This window comes from Bos javanicus, chromosome 15 (genome assembly GCF_032452875.1).
Source record: "Bos javanicus breed banteng chromosome 15, ARS-OSU_banteng_1.0, whole genome shotgun sequence".
Lineage (NCBI taxonomy): Eukaryota > Metazoa > Chordata > Mammalia > Artiodactyla > Bovidae > Bos > Bos javanicus.
In genome coordinates, this window is record NC_083882.1 from 81,435,950 (window position 1) to 81,458,719 (window position 22,770).

Sequence of the window (22,770 nt, forward strand, 5' to 3'; positions counted from 1 at the left end):
CCAATCAGAGATCTAGTTCCGGGTCCAGAGGCGGGGCATCTGACACTTGGCCCAATGGAAACCTTCAATGGTGAGAGAGGCGGGACCAGACCTACGGAAGCCGAAGAGAGCGGCCGGCGCCTCAGGGGGCCGGAAAGATGGCGGTCCTAGCGCCTTTAATTGCTCTCGTGTATTCGGTCCCGCGACTTTCACGATGGCTGGCCCGACCTTACTACTTTTTGTCAGCCCTGCTCTCTGCTGCCTTCCTACTCGTGAGGAAGCTGCCCCCTGTCTGCGAAAGTCTCCCCACGCAACGCGAAGACGGCAACCCGTGTGACTTTGACTGGGTGAGCGACCCCCTCCTCGGGACCCCACGACCTTGACTGTCCCCGCCCTGGTGGTCGCAGCCGGGAGCCCCGAGGCTGGCTGTTTTGAGAACGCCTCAGGTTCCGGGCCTCTTAGCGCACTTGACAGACTACTAAGAGTGTAGGGCGTGGATTGTTATCCAGCCTAAACCTCCTCTGGTTTAGGGTGGGAAAGCAGCCGGTTAGCTCGCCCAACAGTCTAAGCCTTCTGCCTTTTGAGTCCAAGCTCCTTCCCACCGCCCAGTCCATGCTCGACCAGAGTCCTCCCCAAACTGGGCACTCGCACTCTCCTCCAGTGTTGCTCGTTAGTAAAGCCTGTTGAGGAACCAGTGAGTTGTACAAGGCAAGTAGTATCTCTGGTATTCTCGTTTCATTGATGAAGAAACGGATCTTGGCGTGGTTAGGAGATTCGTCCAAGGTCACACAACTAGTGAGCGACGAGGATTTGCAACCAGTCTTCAACCATGGTAACAGCACACAGCCGTTTCTTAAAATTAAGTTAACAGTCTCACAGGGCGGACTGTGTGCTGGGCTCTGTGCCGCATACTGCGGATGTAAAAATAAATAAAATTGTTAGGCCTATGGAAATGGAATTGTAAAAAAAAAAAAAACAACGTGAAGAAATCCGTCTCAAGCCTCTTGCAGTCCTCCCTGAACTGGATGGAGGGACCACTCAGAAAAATAACTTGAGGGGCTTCCCTGGTGGCCCAGGGGCTAAGACTCGGTACTTAACTTGCAGGGGGCCTGGGTTCCATCGCTGGTCAGGGAACTAAGATTCTGCATGTTTTAAGGGGAAAAAAAAAAGTGTAAAATAAGTCGAAGCTTTCTGCCCTCTGCTGAATAGCCGCATACATGTACTGAGGAAAGACAGTCACCTGAGTTTTTGTCTTTTTTTCCCAAAGGCCCAAATGAGTCTTGAACTTTAACAGAACCTGCTTCCTTACTTTTTATTCTTCACACTTTTTCATACTCTATCCTTTCCCAGTGTTATTAATTAGCTCAGATGTAGCCATCTTCTTCAAAAGATCCTATTTTTATCTATCCCACTTTAACCAAAATAAGACTCAAACATGTAAGTGGATGGAAATAAAGATTTTTATAAAAGGGACTTTTTATGCAATTAATTTCTCTGAATACTCTTCCCTAATTATATGCAAAATACTGGAAGGTGTTATGTTTTCTTTTTACTCTGTTATTTTTTTTAACTATATAGTACTCATAACTGTTTGTCTTCCTGGAAAAATCTGTGTTTTACTCATTTAGCCTGGTGATTTGGAAGTTACAGTATTAAGGTAGATAGTGTTAGCAAGGATGTGACTTCCCTGGCGGCTCAGCAGTGAAGAATCTACTTGCCAGTGCAGAGACTAGGGTTTGATCCCTGGGTTGGGAAGATCCTCTGCAGAAGGAAATGGCAACCCACTCCAGTATTCTTGCCTGGGAAATCTCATGGACAGAGGAGCCTGGCAGGCCTCAGTACATGGGGCTGCAAAGAGTCAGACAGGACTGAGTGTGTAAGCACATACACCCACAACCTTTGAATTTGAATAAGGGCCAAGTATTAGATAACAACAAGGAAGTAGTATTAATTTTGTTAGATATGATAATGGTATTTTAGTTTAAGAAAGAAGTTCTTATCTGTAAGCAGTATGTACTGAAATCTTTATAGTCAAAATGATACAGTTGCAATTTGCTTTTAAGTTTCTTCAGCAAAAGAAATGGGTAGCGTAGATGAAATATTTTGCCATATTGGCAAAATATTACTATTGAAACTGAGTATTAGGGGTTTACTAAGGTATTGTAGGAGGCGGAAGATAATTTTCCCTTTGCCCTTCTGAGGTCTTGCCTGAGACTACTGTAATAAAAGACAGATTGAAGTCAATTAAAATACAAACACATTTATTAACATGTGTAACTTGTGTACAAGGGAGATACCCAGGGAAAAATCAGTGACAAAGAGGCTTAGAATTCCAGCTTATATGGCATCTTCAACAAAGAACAATAGATTTGTGGAGAAATGACAGGATGAAGAAGGAAGGAGTTTTAGGTTTGCAGGAGCTGAAAATTGGAAAGGTAAACTGATGGTAGATAAAGGCGAGTTTGTTACGGTAGATCCCTCTGGCGCTATCTCCAGGCTGATAGCATCTAAAGTTATCTCCCCTGATTAGTTTTGTCCTTGGTAAAGAAGGTAAATTTTTGTCCTACTCTTAGACACGTAAGGGAAGGGCATGGAGCTTTTCTTTATTTTACTTCTCATCAGTTGCCTTTAGACTCAAAATAATCCTTATGCCACAATGGCGTACTTGGGAGTGGCGTATTCTGCCACCCTTCAGTATCCTCTCTGATTTGGTGTGTGTTTGAGAATTTTCTTAATAAAAAGTTTGAAACAGGGCTACGCTGGTTACTCAGTGGTAAAGAATCCATCTGTCAATGCAAGAGACACAGGTTTGATCCCCAGTCAGGAAGGATTCCACGTGGTGTGGCGCAGCTCAGCTGGTGTGCATAGCTACTGAGCCTGTGCTCTGGAGCCCGGGAGCCGCACTGCTTTCCTGAAGCCCATGTGCCCTAGAACTCCTGCTCTGCAATGAGGGGGCCACCCCAGTGAGAAGCCTGCTCACCCCCATGAGGGAAAAGCCCGCCTAGCAACAAAGGCCCGGCACAGCCAAAAACAAGTAAAGATAAAATTAGCTTTAAAAAAAAGTTTAAAACGGTGAATAAACAAGCCAACAACCAAGGGAGCTCTTGTTTATGCAGTTATTCTGGAACCCAGTCTCGTCCTGTCTCCTACTGATGGCCTTAAGATCATCCCAGCACCATGCCAGCAGGTGGAGAAAGAAAGCTGTCCTGCAAGGATGTGCATCCCCTTTCTTAACTGCCTGGGCACAGAAGTGGTGCGTCACTTCTGCTCACAGTGCGTTTAGGAGTGCTGGTCACACAGTTCTCCCTAGATGCAGTATGTCCAGGAGAAGAAGGAAGTAAGGTTTGGAGTATACATGGCTGGTCTTTACCACAGACGCATTCTGTCTTTAGAGTATATTCCTTTTAGTCCTGTCTTTGGTCTCCTGATTGGGCATAATTCTCTTTTAAATCTTTGCATAATTATAAAAGCCACTTTTTTTTTTTTAATTTTATTTTATTTTTAAACTTTACGTAATTGTATTAGTTTTGCCAAACATCAAAATGAATCCATCACAGGTATACATGTGCTCCCCCTCCTGAACCCTCCTCCCTCCTCCCTCCTCCCTCCCCATACCATCCCTCCAGGTCGTCCCAGTGCACCAGCCCCAAGCATCCAGTATCGTGCATTGAACCTGGACTGGCATCTCGTTTCATACGTGATATTTTACATGTTTCAATGCCATTCTCCCAAATCTTCCCACCCTCTCCCTCTCCCACAGAGTCCATAAGACTGTTCCGTACATCAGCGTCACTTTTGCTGTCTCGTACACAGGGTTATCATTACCATCTTTCTAAATTCCATATATATGCGTTAGTATACTGTATTGGTGTTTTTCCTTCTGGCTTACTTCACTCTGTATAATAGGCTCCAGTTTCATCCACCTCATTAGAACTGATTCAAATGTATTCTTTTTAATGGCTGAGTAATACTCCATTGTGTATATGTACCACAGCTTTCTTATCCATTCATCTGCTGATGGACATCTAGGTTGCTTCCATGTCCTGGCTATTATAAATTTAAAGCCAGTTTCATTCTTGAAAACTCTTCCTAATTTCTACTCGGGTGGAATATTTATTAAGGTCTGTCATATTTCCTACCTACGCCCCCCGCCCCACACATTCAATGTCCATTTCTAAATCCAGTCAGTTGCTTTTTGTTGGAGATTGAGGCTAAAAACCTAGGTCCCTGATTGCCAGCCGTAAATCACAGTTAATTGGTTCTGTCTGAAATAATGATTTGGATCCTGTATGACTAACAGAAAGGTATGGAACGCCTCAAACCCTCCAGTCTACAGAAGGCCCTCCCCGTGTGCAATCTCTCACAAAGTCCTTGTTACTCTTCACTGCAGTCTTTACTCTTTGAAGTTTGCGTCTTTGTCATTTTCATTGTCTGTGTCACTTAACTCACATGCAACTTACCTTCTGGAAGGTGAGGACGAACAACACACTAGTGGTACTGAAAGTCCCTCTGAGAGGTTTGAAGGGCCTCCTTCAGCTCTCAGGTTATATTCAAGGTGCATGGATTATCACTGAATATTAGGTGGAGAGGAATGTTTTACCTTAAAACCAAACAAATGGAATAACCATCTGTTGTACTGATGGGAATGATTGAGAAAGTTTACCTGGGAAAGTTATATTGTACCAGAGTCATGCTGAGTTGATTGTAGTATCTTACAGTTTTACACCATATACTTTATATAACTGTTTCATACTTCTTATCTTCTTTAATCCTCAGTTAGGGAAGCCCGTGCTCCCAGGTGAAGTACTTTGCTGAAAGGCAACAGGCAGTTTGTGGTAGCGGTAGAATTGGAGCCTGGATCTTCTGACTGGTGTTTTCCCCACTACCCCTTGTGCGTGCTAAGTCACTTCAGTTGTGTCTGACTCTTTTCGACCCCGTGGACTGTAGCCCTCTAGGCTCCTCTGTTCATGGGATTCTCCAGGCAAGAATACTGGAGTTGCCATGCCCTTCTCCAGGGGATTGTCCCAACCCAGGATTAAACCCGCCCCTCTGTGTCTCCTGCGTTGGCAGGTGAGTTCTGTACCACTAGCGCACCTGGGAAGCCAGCACTGCTGCTTAGCTGAGTCCTGTCATTTCTCTACTGTTAGCATTCCCAGTTTGGATCTTCGTTCATTTTTTCTCTGTTGGTTTGTATCACATATTTGGCTCCCTTGGTCACCCAAATCGTTTCCATTCATGCCATTCCTGACGCTCTGATTCTGTTCCAGAGAGAAGTGGAGATCCTGATGTTTCTCAGCGCCATCGTGATGATGAAGAACCGCAGGTCCAGTAAGTGTGGTTTCCCGCGGTTCAGACCAAGGACCTCCGGAGTCTTCCCCTCATGTTATGAGAGGGGCATAACTTGGTGAACTTGTCCCTCATTCTCTGCCAAGGCTGAATTTGACCTTAGACTTTTATCCTCTCCCCCCTCTCCCGTTTCAAAGTATTCCAAGGAGAGGGACAAATAATAGAACATGGGAGCACGCAGCCCAGCCTGACCTCTGACATCTTTGTGTTTCAGTCACCGTGGAACAGCATATAGGCAACATCTTCATGTTTAGTAAGGTGGCCAATGCGATTCTTTTCTTCCGCCTGGATATCCGTATGGGCCTGCTTTATATCACACTCTGCATAGGTAAGGAGAGTGTAAGACTTGGTTGTGGGAACCAAATTCCAGCACCAAACCAGTTTCTCCATACCTGTCTTCCATAGCTTATAACCAATTAACTGTGAGACTCAGATGGTGAGAACCTACAGAGATTGTATTTTAAGAGGAAGGGAATGTGTCTGTGTATGTCTACAAAACGCACTCTTTGGTACTTGGAATCTTTGGGTTGGTTTGAAAGTAAATCCCCTACTCAAGGCCTTATATGTTTTCTGTGCTGACTTAACATGCACAACATGAGAGCTGCAAGGTAAGTTTTAATTGGGGGAAAACGAGGCCTGCAGGCTGGGAGACAGCACCTCAGTTAGCTCTGAGGAACTGGTCCAGAGAGGTGGGAGGAAAGGACAGTGTGTATTTGATTTTGGCGAAGGGGGGAGTACATGCAGTCAGCATATGTTTTTATAGAAAGTGTGTGCTAGTCTCATGAAGCTTTCTGCCAGTCACGAGAAACCGTTGTCACCATAAAGAATCTTGGTGCTTTTCTAGATGTGAGGAGATACACGAATTGAGCTCATAAAATCGGCTCCTGAGAATATTTAACTATCGGAAGACCCGTACTGCCAGTTTTTCCCTGAGCGCAGGGCGCCTCGTTTCTGCTCTGCACCCTGAGCTCCTTCAGAGGGTGTTGAAGGTCGGCAGCTGCGGGCGCGTGTGACTTAATCCTTACAGAGGTAGATGGCGAGTGCCACTTTGCAGTTAACACCTGTGACACCCTTTTTCTGTGTTTAGTGTTCCTGATGACCTGCAAACCCCCCCTGTATATGGGCCCTGAGTACATCAAGTACTTCAGTGACAAAACCATTGATGTGAGTACTCTTCTTCCCCGTTCCTGGGTGCCTTGGGGGTGATTTTGTCATTGCGCTCCCTACTCAGAGGAACATCCATGCTTCAGGATGGAAGTCAAGGGCACTGGTTCATTGTGGGGTCTACAGAGGTATGGGGAAGCCGAGATGAGGAGTTAGGTGCTAAAGTCTGAATCTTCCAGGAGCCTGTGTAATTCAGTTCACCGTTTCCTCTCTGTGTGTGGCAGGAGGAGCTGGAGCGGGACAAGAGGGTCACTTGGATCGTGGAGTTCTTCGCCAACTGGTCTAGTGACTGCCAGTCATTTGCCCCTATCTACGCTGACCTCTCGCTCAAGTGAGTGGGACAGAGGGAGGGGCGGTAGAAATTGTCCCTTCCCTCTCGTTGGTTTGGCCTTGGTTTTTGCACACTGCAACCAAAGGCACTCCTGCCCCACCCTCAGGTATCTGTGCCTCTGTTTCATTGATTCCTTCTCTCTCATCTTGTGAAACAATACATTCCTCCCAGATACAACTGTACGGGGCTGAATTTTGGGAAGGTGGACGTTGGACGCTACACTGACGTTAGTACACGGTATGTGAGGGCCTGGGCAGGGGGTCCCCTGGGGCGATACACGCAGATGCACTTACAGAGAACCTTCTGGATCCTGCAGGTACAAGGTGAGCACGTCACCCCTCACCAAGCAGCTGCCTACCCTGATCCTGTTCCAAGGTGGGAAGGAGGTTATGCGGCGGCCGCAGATCGACAAGAAGGGCCGGGCTGTCTCTTGGACGTTCTCGGAGGTACATGAGCGGGCAGGTGGTTCGCAGGAGGGTGTAGAACAGGAGGTCAGTTTGGAGCGCACCCTGGGTTTGATTCCTAGTTCTGCTACTTGCCCACAAGCTTTGAGAGTGTGGACTGTTTATTAGGTCTCATTCATGGATTCACTCAGCAAATTATCCTACCACGTGCCAGACATTATAGCAGTAAGGAACGGTTATTAGTTAAGACTCAGTCTCGGTGGCTCTTACAGTCTGTTTCCTTGGCAGTAAATTGGAGAGGGTAACATTTGCTTACAGGTTTTGTTTTGCAGATTACATTAAATAATGTAGCTATAATTCTTGGCACAGTGACTGGCACATAATAGGTGAATATTAATTGACTTTTTCAGGTACCCCCAAAAAAGAGATCTGGGTTAGATTCCTGTCCTTTGCTTCCTCCCTTCCTAGACTGTGTAAATACAGTTGGCCTTTGCACAAACGAGTCAGAACTGTGTCGGTCTGCTCGTGTGGATGTTGTTCAATAGTAAAAACTACAGTGCTGCGCAGCCTGCGTGGTCGGCTGGAGCCGGACTGTGGTTGCGGAAGGCTGACTATAGTTATACATGGATTTTTGACTGCAAAAGGGTCGGTGCCCCAACCACACCCCTGTTCGACGGTCAACTGTACTTCTTCCCAGACACGACTCTCCCTTCCAGCTTGAACCTGATGCGTGTGTCCCTTTTGCACAGGAGAATGTGATCCGAGAATTCAACTTGAATGAGCTCTATCAGCGGGCCAAGAAGCTGTCAAAGGCTGGAGATAAGATCCCCGAGGAGCAGCCTGTGGCCGCTGTGCCTGCTGCCGTGCCAGATGAGGAGAGCAAGAAGGACAAATAGGACCCCTGCTCCAGTGCTTCCTCTCCTGTCAGTCCCCGGCACCTCAGGGGCCCTGCCCTTGTGTAACCACAAGCCTTGCCTGAGACCCGGGCCTTTTATTTATGTTTCCTCTGTTTGGCTATGCCTAGATGGGGAGGGTATCGCTTCTGACTTTTAAGAGGCATCCAGGGCAATGACAGGCACCCTCTCGGAAGGCCCCCACTGTTGCGGCCCGCTGTTTCACTGGAGGGAGGGAAAGATCTTGTCTGGTGGAGGGAGAAGGCTTGCCCTCCAAGTGGGGCCAGTGCGTCAACCACCATGTGCTGCCCGACGTCTCCATCAGGCTCTGGTCTCATTCCTCACGGTGGCGCCATGCAGCTTACTTAGCCTAGATTAAACCCTAACAGGCCAAGGTGCAGAGTTAGTGCTGAGATTTTCCCCTCAAGGAATCTTACTCCTTTAGGCCCTTCTGGCTTAGTCTGGCCTGTACTTAAAAAAGTGTAAGCCTGTGACCGGTCCCAAGGAAAAACCTTCAACCACAGACTTTTCTCTTTGAAGATTACTGAATAATCTACGTATTTTATGAAGATTGGGAAGAAGGGGAATAGAAGTTGGAGACTTCCTTTGTGTGGTGGGCCCTGGACGATGGCTCATTTAACCCTCCTGCATCCTCTCCACACCCAGTTGATGGTTTTGCACAATAAAGAGACTGAGAATTACTTTATTTTGCCTTTGTGTGTGATTCATGCATTACAAGTGGAAGTGTTGGTCGCTCCTGCATTAGAAAAGCCAGGCAATTGCAGAGGACTCTGCCATGTTCTTCATTTCAAAGGCCATCCTGATTAGCTCATCAGATGCTGCACACAGGTCCCCACACTGTGGACAGCTGCAGGTTTGGGTCTTCCCTCTGTTGGTGTTTAGTCGCTCAGTCATCCTATGGACTAGTCTGCCAGGCTCCTCCGTCCATGGCATTTCCTTGGCAAGAATACTGGAGTGGGTTGCCATTTCCTTTCTCCAGGGGATCTTCCCAACCCAGGAGCACACCCATGTTTCCTGCATTGGCAAGTGGATTCTACCACTTACCACCTGGGAAGCCCTTTTGAAGAGTAGCTATCCAACAGAACTGAAGAATCTACTAGATTATTATGATGACAATACAGACCTTAATGAGAGAGAAGGGGGAGGAAATGAGGGATGAGTAGGACTTAAGAAATCCCTGGGCATCTTTTCAAAATAGACATAGATAGGCTTGTCAAAATCTCAGGACCTTTGCATGCATTTAAAAATGTTCCTCAAATGGTGGTGATATTACTAACACCCTACTAACATCCCACTTGAAAATCAATGATGTAAACAAAATAGTAAATTTACTTTATTCATATTAATGAAGGATCCTGAATGATTACCGACGTTAGATCTAAGCAATTAACTTGGAAGAAGCTCAAAATGAATTGGAGATATAATATTGGCTTGGCTTTAAAGACTAGGAAACAATCCAAGCTTCAAATCAAAACCTTGCACCCGTAACAAAGTTTACTTAACCCCAGAGTTAAGCTGTACACTCGGTCTGGGACTGATCCGTGGGTCCCAGGAGCGAAGTTTTGGGTAGCAGTCCTGATGGACACCGTTCAAGCTGGCGCCGCGGTTTCAGAAACGCCTGCGTGAAGACTTGTTTTCACAGCGACCCGGCCCCCAGCCAGGTGGTTGGGCGCGGCGCTCCGCACCTCCCCGCGTCTGCGCGCAGCGCGGCTTCGCCCGCGGCCCCGCCTCCAGACCACGTGTGCGCCCTGCGCCACGCTTGCCGCAGCTTAAGAGGTTTCACGTCGGGAGCTGAGTTCCTGGGCTGCGGTTCCGCGCTCGGAGCCGGGCTGGCCTGTGCCCGCGGCTGTGCCCTGTCCCCAACCGGGCCCCAGGCGCCATGGCGTCCCGCGGGAGGAAGCGGAAGGCCGAGGCGGCGCTGGCCGCTGCGGCCGAGAAGCGGGAGAAGCCGGCCGGCGGCCAGGAAGGGGGAGTGGAGGGGCCGAGCGTCGTCATCGAGCACTGGTGAGCGGCCCGGGGCGCGGCGGGGCGCGGGCGCCGCAGGCCTGGGCCGGGCTCTGACCTCGCCCCTCTCCCCACAGCACGAGCTGACGAGTCTACGGGCGCAACGCCGCGGCCCTGAGCCAGGCGCTGCGCCTGCAGGCCCCCGAGCTGACGGTGAAGGTGAACCCCGCCAGGCCGCGGAGGGGCAGCTTCGAGGTGACGTTGCTGCGCGCCGACGGCAGCAGTGAGTGCGGGCCGGGCGCGGGGGCCTCCAGACCGCCGCCTCCCGGTGGCTTCGGGGAACGGCTGCAGGGTTCCACAGCCGTTGCGCTTCACGTGGCCTTTCTTCCCAGGCGCGGAGCTCTGGACGGGTCTTAAGAAGGGGCCCCCACGCAAACTCAAGTTTCCGGAGCCTCACGTGGTGCTGGAGGAGCTGAAGAAGTACCTTTCGTAGGGAGGTGGGGCAGAAGGCGTCTCGCTGAGGTTCGAGATGGCGAATGGCGGGGAGTGGGGCTGATCTTCGTGCGGCTGCTGGCGAAGCAGCCCTTCCTGTTAAACCCCCTATCCCCGATTTCACACAGGACGTAGGTTCTCCATGACTCGCTTCTGCTCTCGGGCTTTCCTCTAGTGGGAATACCTCTTCCCCTTTTTCCTGGTGGAAAACTGAAAGTCGCCCCCCCCCACTAAAAAAAATTTCCTATTCAGTGTGCCCTTTGCTACCTTTATGTTTCATTCCAGTGTCTCTGAGCTAAGTCGTGGAATGCCGTTGGTAATGTAAATGACTATGAGAATGCAAATTGTGACCTTAAAGGATGCAGAGAACTGTGTCCCTTGGAGTATGGGCCGATTTTCTGTTTTCTAAAAAAACAGCTCACTTTCCTGTAAACCCACCGATGCCCTCATTTGTGTGTGTGTTGATTCTCCCTGGCCAAATCTCTGTGTAGTTTCAGGTATGCCTACTGCCTCTTGTGTTAGCATATGCTGCCAGCCCTGCGTGGTGATGCTGGCACTCCTGGGCACAGAACCCAACCCTGTCTTTGTCCGAGTGCTGCAGACAGGGCTTTGGCATGTTGTCAGGCACTTGATGTTGAGTGAGATGGGGGCGGTGTGTGTGTACACCCCTTGAGCTGTGTCCAGTGGTGGAGGGCTGGCTAGGATTACCTGGATCCCTTCTCTAACTCTTTTCCTTTCTCCTTTTCACAGCCTCTGTCCCTGGTGATGTTGGAGCATTTATGACGGGACATGGCCAAACTTCAGTCATGTCCCTGAAGCTGTGGTTTCCTCCCCTCCAGAAATGAGGGTTCAGTTGTGAGGCAGTCCTCTAGTAAGACATTGAAAAGTTCTTGGATTTGGTTTAATAAAAATTAAAGGATTTGAGTTTACATAAAGCCTGAGTCCTGAAGTAAATTTATTAATATGGGAAGGGGTGCCCTAAGCCAGTCTTATGGGATTGGTCCTCGTGTTCCTCATAGCCTGAGGTCACCAATTAACTTGCGTCTCCTATGGTCCTTAATAGAGCATGAGAAACACTTGTAAAAACTATGGGGGAAAAGGAAATAAAAGGAACTATTTTTCTCACCTCACTTCTCAGAAGTGATGGTGCAGGACATCTTCCCAGCCCCGTGGAGCTTTTGGCTACACTTCCCATGCCGGCAGTGACTAAGCCATACATACCAGGTACTAGGGATCAGATGCCTGCTGATCGGGGAGACTGGCTTTGGCTGTCACCTATGACTCACTAGAGTTGGTGACCACAGAGTTTATTGTTTCACTTGTCACTAACTGGAAGACAAGATTATAAAAGAAGGGGATTCGAGTTCATAATCTTCTACCTATGGAATGACTTTTGCCTGGCTCCAAAAGCCTGGGGAGGGAAGGAGCGCTTCAGGTGTGCCTGCCTCTGGTGCTGAGAGCACAGGGACACATGCTGGCCTGTTGGCAGCCTCTTAGCCAGCATGTCCCTCCCTCCCAGTCCCTGTGGCCCGCCCTCCCCGCTTTGCCACTACGTTAGTATATCTACCTCTGTTTCTGACTCTGAGGAAGGGTCAGGCCACACGGAGAGAATACCCATGGGTAGAATCCCCTCTGACAGTGAGTCTACATCAATCTCCTCTTCAGGGCTGGCAGGAAGTGGACCCACCCACTCAGAGTTGCCAGATCCCTCTTTGCCTGCCTCTGGAGCTGGGTATAATACCTCATCCATTGATAGGGACACTTCCAGGCCAGCGTCCACCCAGTTTGAACAGGGAGGCGAGAGGTCTCCATAGGACTTTTGGGGAGGGTCAACGGAGTCCATTTGGAGAAGTTTGTCTCTCTGACCTTCCAGTGGCTGGGAGCTGCTAATTTCCAGGTCTGGAGTCCAAGAGCCTCCCACTGAAAACACCTCCCCCTCACTTACCTCGGAGGGCATGACAAGGGGGCTGAAGGGCTCAGCTGGCTCTTTGTTCTCAGAGGGCAGGACTAGGGGGCTGAAGGGCTCAGCTGGCTCTTTGTTCTCACCAAGAGGTTCCTTTTCCAGTCCTGTGAGCTCCCTGGGCCAGAGCTCCACGTCTGGCAAACACCATTCTTCCCCTTCGATCCAGGTCTTGCCTGTTTCTGTCAGGTGGTAACTCGGGGTCCTGCAGCCCTCAGCCCGGGGACTCTCCAGAGACTCCATGGGCGGCTCAATGTCGGAGCCGCAGAGCATGAAATCCAGGATCTCCTCCAGCTCGCTGGTGGCGGCAGCACTGGTGATGCGGTACTCCTCAGCTTCGCAGGGCTGCCCAAGCAGGGCTGGGTTGAATGTGTAGGACTCTCTGCAGCCCATGTCCAGTCTAGGTTCCTTTCCTACCAGCTCTGGGCTGGACCCAAACTCGGACTTCTCCACTGGGTGGTCTGGGGAGCTGCCGGCAGAGAGCAAAACGTCTTGTAGCCTGGAGCACACAGGTGAGTCCTCACACAAGTTTGTTCTCGCGGAAGACAGGTCCTGCTCCTTACCTGAGGATCGCTGTGTCCCCAGAGGCTCTCCTGAGTCTTTGAGTTCTGGGATTTGAGGGCTATCTTGAGAGATTCTGAGGGGAGGCTCCTGAACGACTTCCCAGCAGGTCCCGTTGACTATCTTTCGAAGCTTCACTCTCCCAACCTGCCCCTCCTCTGCTGAGTCTGGGTGAGGAGTCCTGGCTTCGGGGCTCCACTTCTTGTTCCCAGCCGTCTTCCCAAGACCCGATGCACTTGGGCTGCTCCTGAGGGGACTAGCTCGCCCCGTTTTCTGCTTGTCCTCTGGTGCTTCTTTATTTGTACTCTTCTGCCGCCACAGACGCCGGCCAGGGGCTGTGGGCACTGAGCTGGCTCCACTGAGGAGGCTGGCAGGCTTGGATGTGCAGACATCGGGAGACGGCTTTGAGCGGCTCAGCTTGATCTTTCTGGGCAGGAGTCGCTCGTCTACGCAGGGGTACAAGCTGGGTGGGGAGAGTGAGATAGGACCGAGGGCAGGGTCACTCCTGTTCTCTTTGGGTCCCTGACTGTGGCTCGATGGTGAAGCACTTGGTTCTTGTGGAGCTGGGCAGGCCCTGGCCTTCCTCTTGAGTAGGAGAGCGCCAGACGAGTTCTCCGGGTTCTCTTGGTGGTTCTTCTCTGGGGGCCCCTCCTCCTTCCCCAAGGACTTCAGTCTCGCTGCCCTGAGAGGACAGGGCGCCTGGGTGACAGGCAGGGGGGCTTGAGGCCGCCGGCTGGAAGCCACCACCCTGGCAGAGATTGGCGCGGGGCTGGGAGGCTGCAGGCACTCCCTGTTCAGCCTTCGACCCTGAGGGACCTTCACCAGCTTCCCACCCTCTAGCTGAAGGGATTCGAGCTCAGACACTTGGAGCTGGCGGGCTGCGGAAAGCACGTCCTGGACTTCTTCCCCAGATAATTCCATCTCGGAGGTGTACAGGAAGTCCACCAGCTTCCTCAGGGTCCTGATCTTCAGGCCCCCGAGCTCAAGCACCACCTTCCGACCCTGGGCTGGCTTCTCCCGCTCCAGGCGCTCTGTGAAGAAGGGGCTGCAGGCTGACAGGATGCAGCAGTGAGCTGGGACTGCCTCACCTGCAGGGAAACCCAAGTATTTACCTCAGGCCGGCGGCACGCTCGCGGGTTAAACACAGACACTATGCCTGAATGTGCTGTCCCTTCTGTTGCCCTCATGGAAGTTCAAGTAGGAGAAATCTGTTTCTTCTGCCTACCTGGAACATTCTGCCATTACCCAGCTAACTCAGTTTTTATCTTTACAGGTTTATTTTAGGCTTTCAGAAAGCCTTCCCCACCCCTCCTCCGCCATCCCGTCTGGGTTAGCTAGCTATCACAGCATTCAGCTATTTGCATTGGAACTGTCCATCTCCTTCACGAAACTTCTAAGCTCCAAGGACAGGAACGGTGCCTGTCTGACTCACTGAAGAATACCCAGTACTTGACACAAAGTAGGGGCTCAAACACTTGCTGAATAAATGTTTTTGACTCACCCAAGAGCTTAAAAATTTGTACAGAAGCTGCTTGTGACCTAATCAAAAGATCATGAGCTTTGGATATGGATAATCAGGATAATCAGGGAAGCTTGCTTCCCTGGTGGCTCAGACAGTAAGAAATCTGCCTGCAACGCAGGAGACCCAGGTTCCATCCCTGGGTCACGAACATCCCCTGGAGGAGGGCATGGCTACCCACTCCAGGATTCTTGCCTGGAGAATTCCATGAACAGAGGAGCCTGGTGGGCTACAGTCCATGGGGGGCTCGAGGCCGCCGGTTGGAAGCCACCACCCTGGCAGAGACTGGCGCAGGGCTGAGAGTCGGACACGACTGAGTGACTTTCACTTTTCAGTTAGGGCTCAGTTCTCTCCTGAAATCTCTCCACTGCGTGGTATCCACTGTCCTGAGCCACCTTCTCATTTTATGGGCACTTCTGGAGAAATTTTTCCCTCTCCCATGGCTTCCGTTAGCAAAGGCTTGCTGATGATTCCCAGATCCAACCCTGCCCAGATACCTCTTCTGAAATACTAAGCATGCCACAGCCTGCAAGACAACAGGGATGTCCCACAAGTACCTCCAATGCAAGCTTTCTAGAAAGTAAACTCACCATTCCCCACACTCCAAAACTTCCTGATTTTTACTTCAAAATAAAAACACATTCACCCAATGGCCCAGGCCTGAAAACTAGAAGTCATATTTGATTCTTCCTTTTCTCTTACTCACTGCATCTAATCAAATATTAAGTTTTCTTTAAAAAAAAAAACCTAATAACTCTTGAGTCCTTATTAGGTGCCAGGCACCTAAGGCTCTTACCAGAATTAATTTTAATCTTCACTGCAACCTTGTGAGGTAGTTGTTATTACAGATGAGTAAACTGGCATAGTCTACTACTACTAAGTCACTTCAGTCGTGTCTGACTCTGTGACCCCATAGACGGCATAGTCTAGTAATGTGCAAAATTACAGTTAGTTAAGCATACAGTCCCATCACTTCATGGCAAATAGATGGGGAAACGGTGCCTGACTTTACTTTTTTGGGCTCCAAAATCACTGCAGATGGTGACTGCAACCATGAAATTAAAAGACGTTTACTCCTTGGAAGCAAAGTTATGACCAACCTAGACAGCATATTAAAAAGCAGAGACATTACTTTATCAACAAAGGTCCATCTAGTCAAGGCTATGGTTTTTCCAGTAGTCATGTATGGATGTGAGAGTTGGACTGCAAAGAAAGCTTGAGTCTTTTGAACTGTGGTGTTGGAGAAGACTCTTGAGAGTCCCTTGGACTGCAAGGAGATCCAACCAGTCCACCCTAAAGGAGATCAGTCCTGAGTGTTCATTAGAAGGACTGATGTTGAAGCTGAGACTCCAATACTTTGGCCACCTGATGTGAAGAGCTGACTCATTTGAAGAGACCCTGAGGCTGGGAAAAATTGAGGGCAGGAGGAGAAAGGGACAACAGAGGATGAGATGGTTGGATGGCATCACTGACTCAATGGACATGAGTTTGGGTGAACTCCGAGTTGGTGATGGACAGGGAGGCCTGGCGTTCATGGGGTCGCAGAGTCGGATATGACTGAGCGACTGAACTGAAGGAGTAGGGACAAGATTTGAACCCAAGACTACCTCAGTCTATGTTCTTAACTGCAGCAAATTTTGTAAATTCTTTTTGTTGCTGTTGTTCAATTGCTAATTTGTGTCTGACTCTCTTCATCCCATGGACTGTAGCACATCAGGCTTCCCTGTCCTTCACTATCTCCTGGAGCTTGCTCAAACTCATGTCCATTGAGTCAGTGATGCTATCCAACCATCTCATCCTCTGTCGTTCCCTTCTCCTCCTGCCCTCAATCTTTCCCAGCATTAGGGTCTTTTCCGATGAGTCAGCTCTTTGCATCAGGTGGCCAAAGTATTGGAGTTTCAGCTTCAGCATCAGTCCTTCCAATGAATTCAGGGTTTATCTCCTTTAGCACTCACTGGTTTGATCTCCCTGATGTCCAAGGGACTCTCAAGAGTCTTCTCCAGCACCACAATTTGAAAGCATCAATTCTTCAGTACTCTGCCTTCTTTATGGTCCAACTTTCACATTCGTATACCTCTTTAATACTTATCTTTAATAGCTCATAAACCATATATTTCTTTCTATTCTCAATGCCTTAGTTCAGGCCACAATTCCCTTTTTCCTGGATCCCGAAACGGCCTCCTATCTGGACTCAATAACAATCTAATAATTCCCCTCATTGCCTGAGTGCTATTTCTAAACAAGTTATGACCTTCTTCTTTAAAATCTACAAGTATAATTCCAGTGTTCTGAGGACAAGAGCATCTTCTTTGGTATAACACTTCAGACCTGCTAATTTCTTTAGCCACAGCTCTGATCAATACACTTCTTACAATCTGTGCTGTAGCCATAATGAACCACTTGCAAACCTCTGGCCCATACCTCTCAATCTCGGTACATGCTGTTTTCTCTGCCTGGAAAAATCCTTCCCCACTTCTTCCTACGTCTATTTGTCCTTCACAACTCATCTAAGAGGTTATTTCCTCCAAGAAAATCTCCCTAACCCCATCTCCCAACCTCCTCAGGTCTGTTAAGTAGGTGCCTCTTTTGCACTCCTGTATCAGCCTATATCTACCCCAATATTATTTATTACACTGCCTCGTTATCCGAATGCATTGGTTACCGGAATATCTCCCCCTTATATGGTCTCCTTACAAGGATGGGCTTTATCTTTGTATATACTATGTGCCCATGCTAGTACAGTATACTTTTCTGGTTTACTTTGAATAAAGGAAATGAAACGCCACTCTTCTAAGAGAACCAACAGACAAGTCACTTAAATCACTGTCTCAACTTGCACATCTGTATAGAACTGGAACCATACAACAACGTTCTTTATATCACAAGGCTGTCGTGAAAATCAAGATGAGAAACTAAACTATACTGTATGTACTTGGTAAACTGGAGGGTGTTATACAATGTTGGTAATGAAGAAAGTGAACTGCCAAGAGACGAAGTGACTTGCTTGGCAAGACAATAGGAACACAGGGCTTCCCTGGTGGCTCAGTGGTAAAAAATTTGCCAGCCAATGCAGGAGACACAGGTTCAGTCCCTGGTCTGGGAAGATCCCACATGCTGAGAAGCAAGTAAGCCATACTATTAAGCCTGTGCTCTCGAGCCCAGGGCCCCGTCTACTGAAGCCCGTGCACTCTAGAGCCCATGCGCCGCAACAAGAGAAGCCACTGCAAGGAGCAGCCTGCGCACTGCGATGAAGAGTCCCCACTCACCACCACTAGAGAAAAGCCGGCGCAGCGATAAAGACCTAGCGCAGCCCAAAACGATAAATAAAAAAGAAAGCAGAAAAGTACATAATAGGACCATTAATACTTGGATTCTGCTTAGTACAACATTAAAAGTACCTAAGTGTTTTACATATGTTAAACTCAATCTTCACAATCATCCCATTACCGTATTATCCACATTTTATAGAATTTCTACACTTACGAAGCTTTATAATTAATTCATTTTTTTTTAAAAGGAGTATAATCTCACTTTCACTTTTGAGAAATGTACCCGTCCTAGAAAAAGCTCTTTACCAAACAGGACTCAAAGGCAATCATTACACACTTTCCTGGTTTTGTTCTTCACTGCCTGGCCCTAAAATCATTTTCTCCTAGTCTATGGTGAGTTTTCAATTGAGTCCCTACTAGTCTCTTACCTTCTGCCTGCAGAAGGACATCACAGAACACACCACTCTTTTGCTGGTGATAAAGCTGCAGAAAAGCTAATCGGAGGAACCGGGGATTCCTGTACAGGATTTTGGGACTGGCAGGAGAGCACATGTTGATCTCTTAACAACCTTTCTGGGTTTTCATGGATCAGATTCCTGTGGGTGAGAGAACACCTTTCAGAGGCATGGTTATACCTAATTTTTTTCTCTTTATGTTTAAAATGACAGAGGAATTTTGAAAGTAAGAGACAAAAGCATGAATTGAGGAACCATAAATCCAGGGATTGTGCCCCCAAGTGTATCTTAAGAATATCCTAGTGGTTACAGATGGGAGCTCATTGATAGCCTTAGATTTGAATCTCAGCTCTGTTACTTATTAGCTGAGCTATATAATTTCAGGCAAATGATCTAACTTCTCTGAGTCTTATTTTCTGATCTAGCTAGGAAATGAGAAGTATAATAGTCCTGTACTAACCTCATAAGGCTGTTTGAGAGATTTAATGAGTCACTTTCTACCAAACCGCTTAGCAGTGTGAGTGCCCGGCACAGAACTGGCACTACACGAGTGGAATTTCTGTTTTCCTTAAGCCTTCCTCGTTCATATCACCAGGGACTCAACTCCCGTGGTGCTGACTGCTCATATTCTTCCTGAGCACCACGTTTCTGAGTTTCATGGGTATACTTCCCACATGTAACACATTTTAACAAAACACCTATTGAGTATTAAATGATTTCTAAGAAGTCACACACGCCTTATTTTCTCCAAGCTCACTCTATCACACTAACCAGCAGAGGGTGCACAGCAGAGAAGAGAAGCTGCTGGGCTTGGTGAGGTCTCCAACCGAAATAACAAGACTGCCACCCTTGGTTCAGATGTTCTTGTCCAGAGGAAGCCTGTTTCCGCCTGGAAATTGGTACAGAATTTAGCCTTTAGGTTTGTCAATCTGGTTAACTATCTGGCTAACAGTGAAGCAAGGATGATTATGCTAGATTCTATCCCTTCCCAAGCACAAGCTGGGTATTTGGACTCCGGGCTTACTACGTTTCCAGTTTTCTGCACCGAGATCCCCACACGCTGCACAGGTGGCGTTCCTTTCCCGGCATGCAGGTTTCCGTCAGGTGGCACTGGGGCTCCAAACGGTTCACGTCAAACTATCGGGAAAGAAACGAGTGGAAAAGGTAAATTAAGAAACCGTAGGTTCAATTCCATCCCAGCCAGAGACACGGAAGTGGAGGATGGCAGCGGTTGCAAGGGCCCAAACATAGGCCCTGGGGGAGACTTCCCGACCCACCAGCACTGGGCCTCGCCCCCAGACCCAACCTGGAATAGCTCTGCGGGAGGAGATGCTCCTGCGGTCGTCTCGGTGCTTGGGTCCTCGATCCAGACTGCCTTGCTTCCTCCCACACTCCAGCCTGGCGCGGGGAGGCTTAGCAAAGCTGCACAACGTCCCGAGGTCTCCTTCCCTGTCCAGAACCAAAGGAATCGGGGTTGGCGGAGCGGGGAACGCAGGGCTTCAGGGAAGGCCCTGCAAAACGGGGCGCTCCGCAAGCTCCGGGCGCCCCGGGCCCAACTCCTTTGAAGAGAGACCTCTCGGCGCGAAGGTTTCTGGGAATGGAGCGTGGGGGTCCCGGAGGCCCGAATCCAAAGCTCGCCCTCACTGTCGCCTCCGGCCGCACGGGCTTTGCAGCCGCCCCCACAATGCCCTTGTCCTGGCGCGGGCCCCGGCACACGCGTGCACCAGGGCGGTGGTGGTGGGGGGCGCTGACAGCGGAAGCCTGAGGCCACGCAGCCAGCACCACACACCTCGCACCACACACCTCGCGCCACCGTCCTCGCGCACCACACGCACGCACGTCGCCGACCCAACGTGCTTCCTCCTCCCCCAGCCTCGCGGGTTGACGCCGGGCGAATACGTCATCCCCCCGCATTGGCCAAGGCCCCTCAGACAACCAATCACAGGGCGAGGGGCGCTTTGGGCGGGAAGCTAAGTCTCGAGGGACTTGGGGGCTGGGGGCAAGAGGGCTCCCACGGCGAGAGACAGGGGGAAGGGCCCGCCGGGGAGGGATTCTGTAGGAGCAGGCCTCATCCTTGGCACCCGATGAAAACAAATGGAAAAGAGGCTCCAAGGAGGTGGGAGGACACCTCCGGCTTCCCGTGGAGGAGGCTGGTAATGGCCTTGGTCCTGCTAAGAGCGCCCCAGACGTAATGGAGGCGAAGGCTTACAGATGGCGCCAGTCGCACCTGGTCCCACATGTCTCTCACACTAGGTGGCTCCTGAGGCCAGGAATGTTCTGGAACAAGGTTCCTGGGCTAACTCCTGATTTCAGGTTTGTCATAGACTCCACCCCAGACCCACATCTGGGAGACCTGATGACCCGAGGTGGGGGCAGAACTCTCCATCCGGAGGGATCTCGAGTGTTGAGGTCTTTAGCGCACTTCCTGGTCAGAAACAAGCTGTTTTCAGGGGTGAGACAAAAAATAAATGATCTAGAGACCACACATTCTGAGAGCACGCCAAGCCGCGTCGGAACCGCACAGCAGTTCTCTGCCCCGTGCGTGTTAGGACCTGGGTCCCGGCTTCAGGTAGCTGCCCAGTGTCGTCCTGCGCTGGACGGAGCCGGCCAAATCCAACGCCACCGGGGACAAAGTGTGGTGCAGTCACCCGGCCGGAGGCAGGAAGGACGGTACCTGAGAGACGGGGAACCTGTCCAGGGACAAAGCGGAGAGCGGTGAATAGTACTGGGCGCTCAAGTGTGTCTTGATTGCTATCATATCTTTTCAAAAGGATCTGAGGTGGTTGAAATATGGGGCGGGGCATGGATTGCCAAGTCAGGTAATATTTTCCCTAGTTTGAGCTCCCTGCCCTTGAGATGAAGAAAGAAGCAAGGAACAGAATGACATTTGGGGTTGCTGTCAGACTTTGAAGAGGTAGCAGTTCGTCAAAGGACATAAAACTTAGCAGAAGGAGGACAGAATTTTAGATGCTGCCAGCGCGTCACACGCACACGCACGCGCACGCACGCGCACACACACACATGCTGCTGCTGCTGCTGCTGCTAAGTTGCTTCAGTCGTGTCCGACTCTGTGCGACCCCATAGACGGCAGCCCACCAGGCTCTGGCGTCCCCGGGATTCTCCAGGCAAGAACACTGGAGTGGGTTGCCATTTCCTTCTCCAGCACACACACATACACACACGCATACACATACACACGAAAGCAAGCAAGGGAAAAAGACGGAATACTTGTTTGCAGCATCTGTTACTGTGGAAATGGAGCCTTGACTCGTCAGGTGCAGTGCCGCCGTAGGTGAATCTATAGCGTTTGTCAAGAAAATATAAATATTGCGTCCTCTCAGAAATATATTGTTATCAGGACTAGACTAATTTTCAAGAGGTAGAGAGGACTCACTTCTTTGTTTGTTTGTTTTAAATGCAACAACAGTTTAGTTAAATCTTGTGTTAGTCGATTTTATAAAGGGAATGAAAAATGGCCATCCTACCCAAGGCTTCAAAAATGGCAAACTTAGGATGGTAATGTGTTGCCATCAGAGCAGAGAAAGAAGTAAAAATGTTTTGTTTTCCTTTGTATGAGTAGACTTTTTTTTTTTTTTTTGGAGTTGGATTTTAAAAAATTTCTTCTCTTTGGCATTTATAGTTTTAGGCTGTTTTAGAAGTAAAGTCATCACAGCACAATGCTCTGCTCTATATAATAATTTTAACATTTCTTTTTTAAGTACAGTTTTATTTCATAGTTCAGTTTATGATATCTTTTCTTTGTGTGTATGTGATGATGGTTGTGGGTGGAGAAGTTAAACTTTGAGAGTTGTAAAAATGAGTACTGAATGTAGTCTTCCATGCATTAAAAACAAAATGAAGAACAGAAAGAAAAAAGGAAAGGGGGAGAAAAGGCTCCAATAAAAACAGCCCTTTTTCTCTGAACACAGCCACTGATTTCTCTCCATTTTTACTGCTACTTCTGCAGTCAGCTCCATATCCCTGCAACTTCACTTTCAAACGGATTTCCTTGCTTTCACTCTTCCCTCTACTTTAATCCATTTGTCACATAAGCAGCCAGACCTTTTCAAAATGTTGATTGGATTATGTCATTCTGCTGTTTAAAATTTCCACAGGCTTTCTTTCATCTAGAATAAAATCAAAACTCCTTTCTCTAACCTATAGATGCCTTTATACTCTGATTCTCACCTATACCTCCCTCATTTCCAGCATGTTCTGCTGGATCCAGTATATTTCAGCCCCACACTTTAGGGCTTTGGCATTAGTAATTACCATTGTTCATATTTTCTCAAGGTTGGCTGCTTCTTACCATTCAGATTTTCCCTTAAATGTCACTTGTCCAGAGAGTTTGTCCCTGACATCCAATCTAGAACAAGCCACAAGTCCTTCTCATCAGTCTGTTTGATCTCTGCATAGTGTTCCATCTGACATC

The 22,770-nt window shown here is 48.9% G+C and overlaps 3 protein-coding genes across 3 annotated transcripts; 2 read left to right on the plus strand and 1 right to left on the minus strand.

Annotated features, from left to right (window-relative positions):
- Positions 1-82: 82 nt before the first annotated feature.
- On the plus strand, positions 83-8,823 carry TMX2 (thioredoxin related transmembrane protein 2). Its single transcript, XM_061381583.1, has 8 exons — positions 83-326; positions 5,247-5,307; positions 5,540-5,653; positions 6,413-6,489; positions 6,714-6,820; positions 6,992-7,057; positions 7,137-7,266; positions 7,974-8,823. Exons 1-8 carry the CDS (start codon positions 138-140, stop codon positions 8,118-8,120), a joined length of 891 nt encoding a protein of 296 aa, XP_061237567.1. The 5' UTR covers positions 83-137; the 3' UTR covers positions 8,121-8,823.
- Positions 8,644-20,543, minus strand: BTBD18 (BTB domain containing 18). The gene is made up of 5 exons (XM_061381565.1): positions 19,645-20,543; positions 19,363-19,475; positions 19,110-19,227; positions 18,312-18,479; positions 8,644-14,183 (listed from the first exon to the last, which is right to left on the minus strand). Exons 4-5 carry the CDS (start codon positions 18,433-18,435, stop codon positions 12,124-12,126), a joined length of 2,184 nt encoding a protein of 727 aa, XP_061237549.1. The 5' UTR covers positions 18,436-18,479; positions 19,110-19,227; positions 19,363-19,475; positions 19,645-20,543; the 3' UTR covers positions 8,644-12,123.
- SELENOH (selenoprotein H) lies at positions 10,018-11,515 on the plus strand. The gene is made up of 4 exons (XM_061381588.1): positions 10,018-10,142; positions 10,220-10,365; positions 10,475-10,604; positions 11,325-11,515. The coding sequence occupies exons 1-3, from the start codon at positions 10,018-10,020 to the stop codon at positions 10,573-10,575; spliced, it is 372 nt and encodes a 123-aa protein (XP_061237572.1). The 3' UTR covers positions 10,576-10,604; positions 11,325-11,515.
- Positions 20,544-22,770: the final 2,227 nt, after the last annotated feature.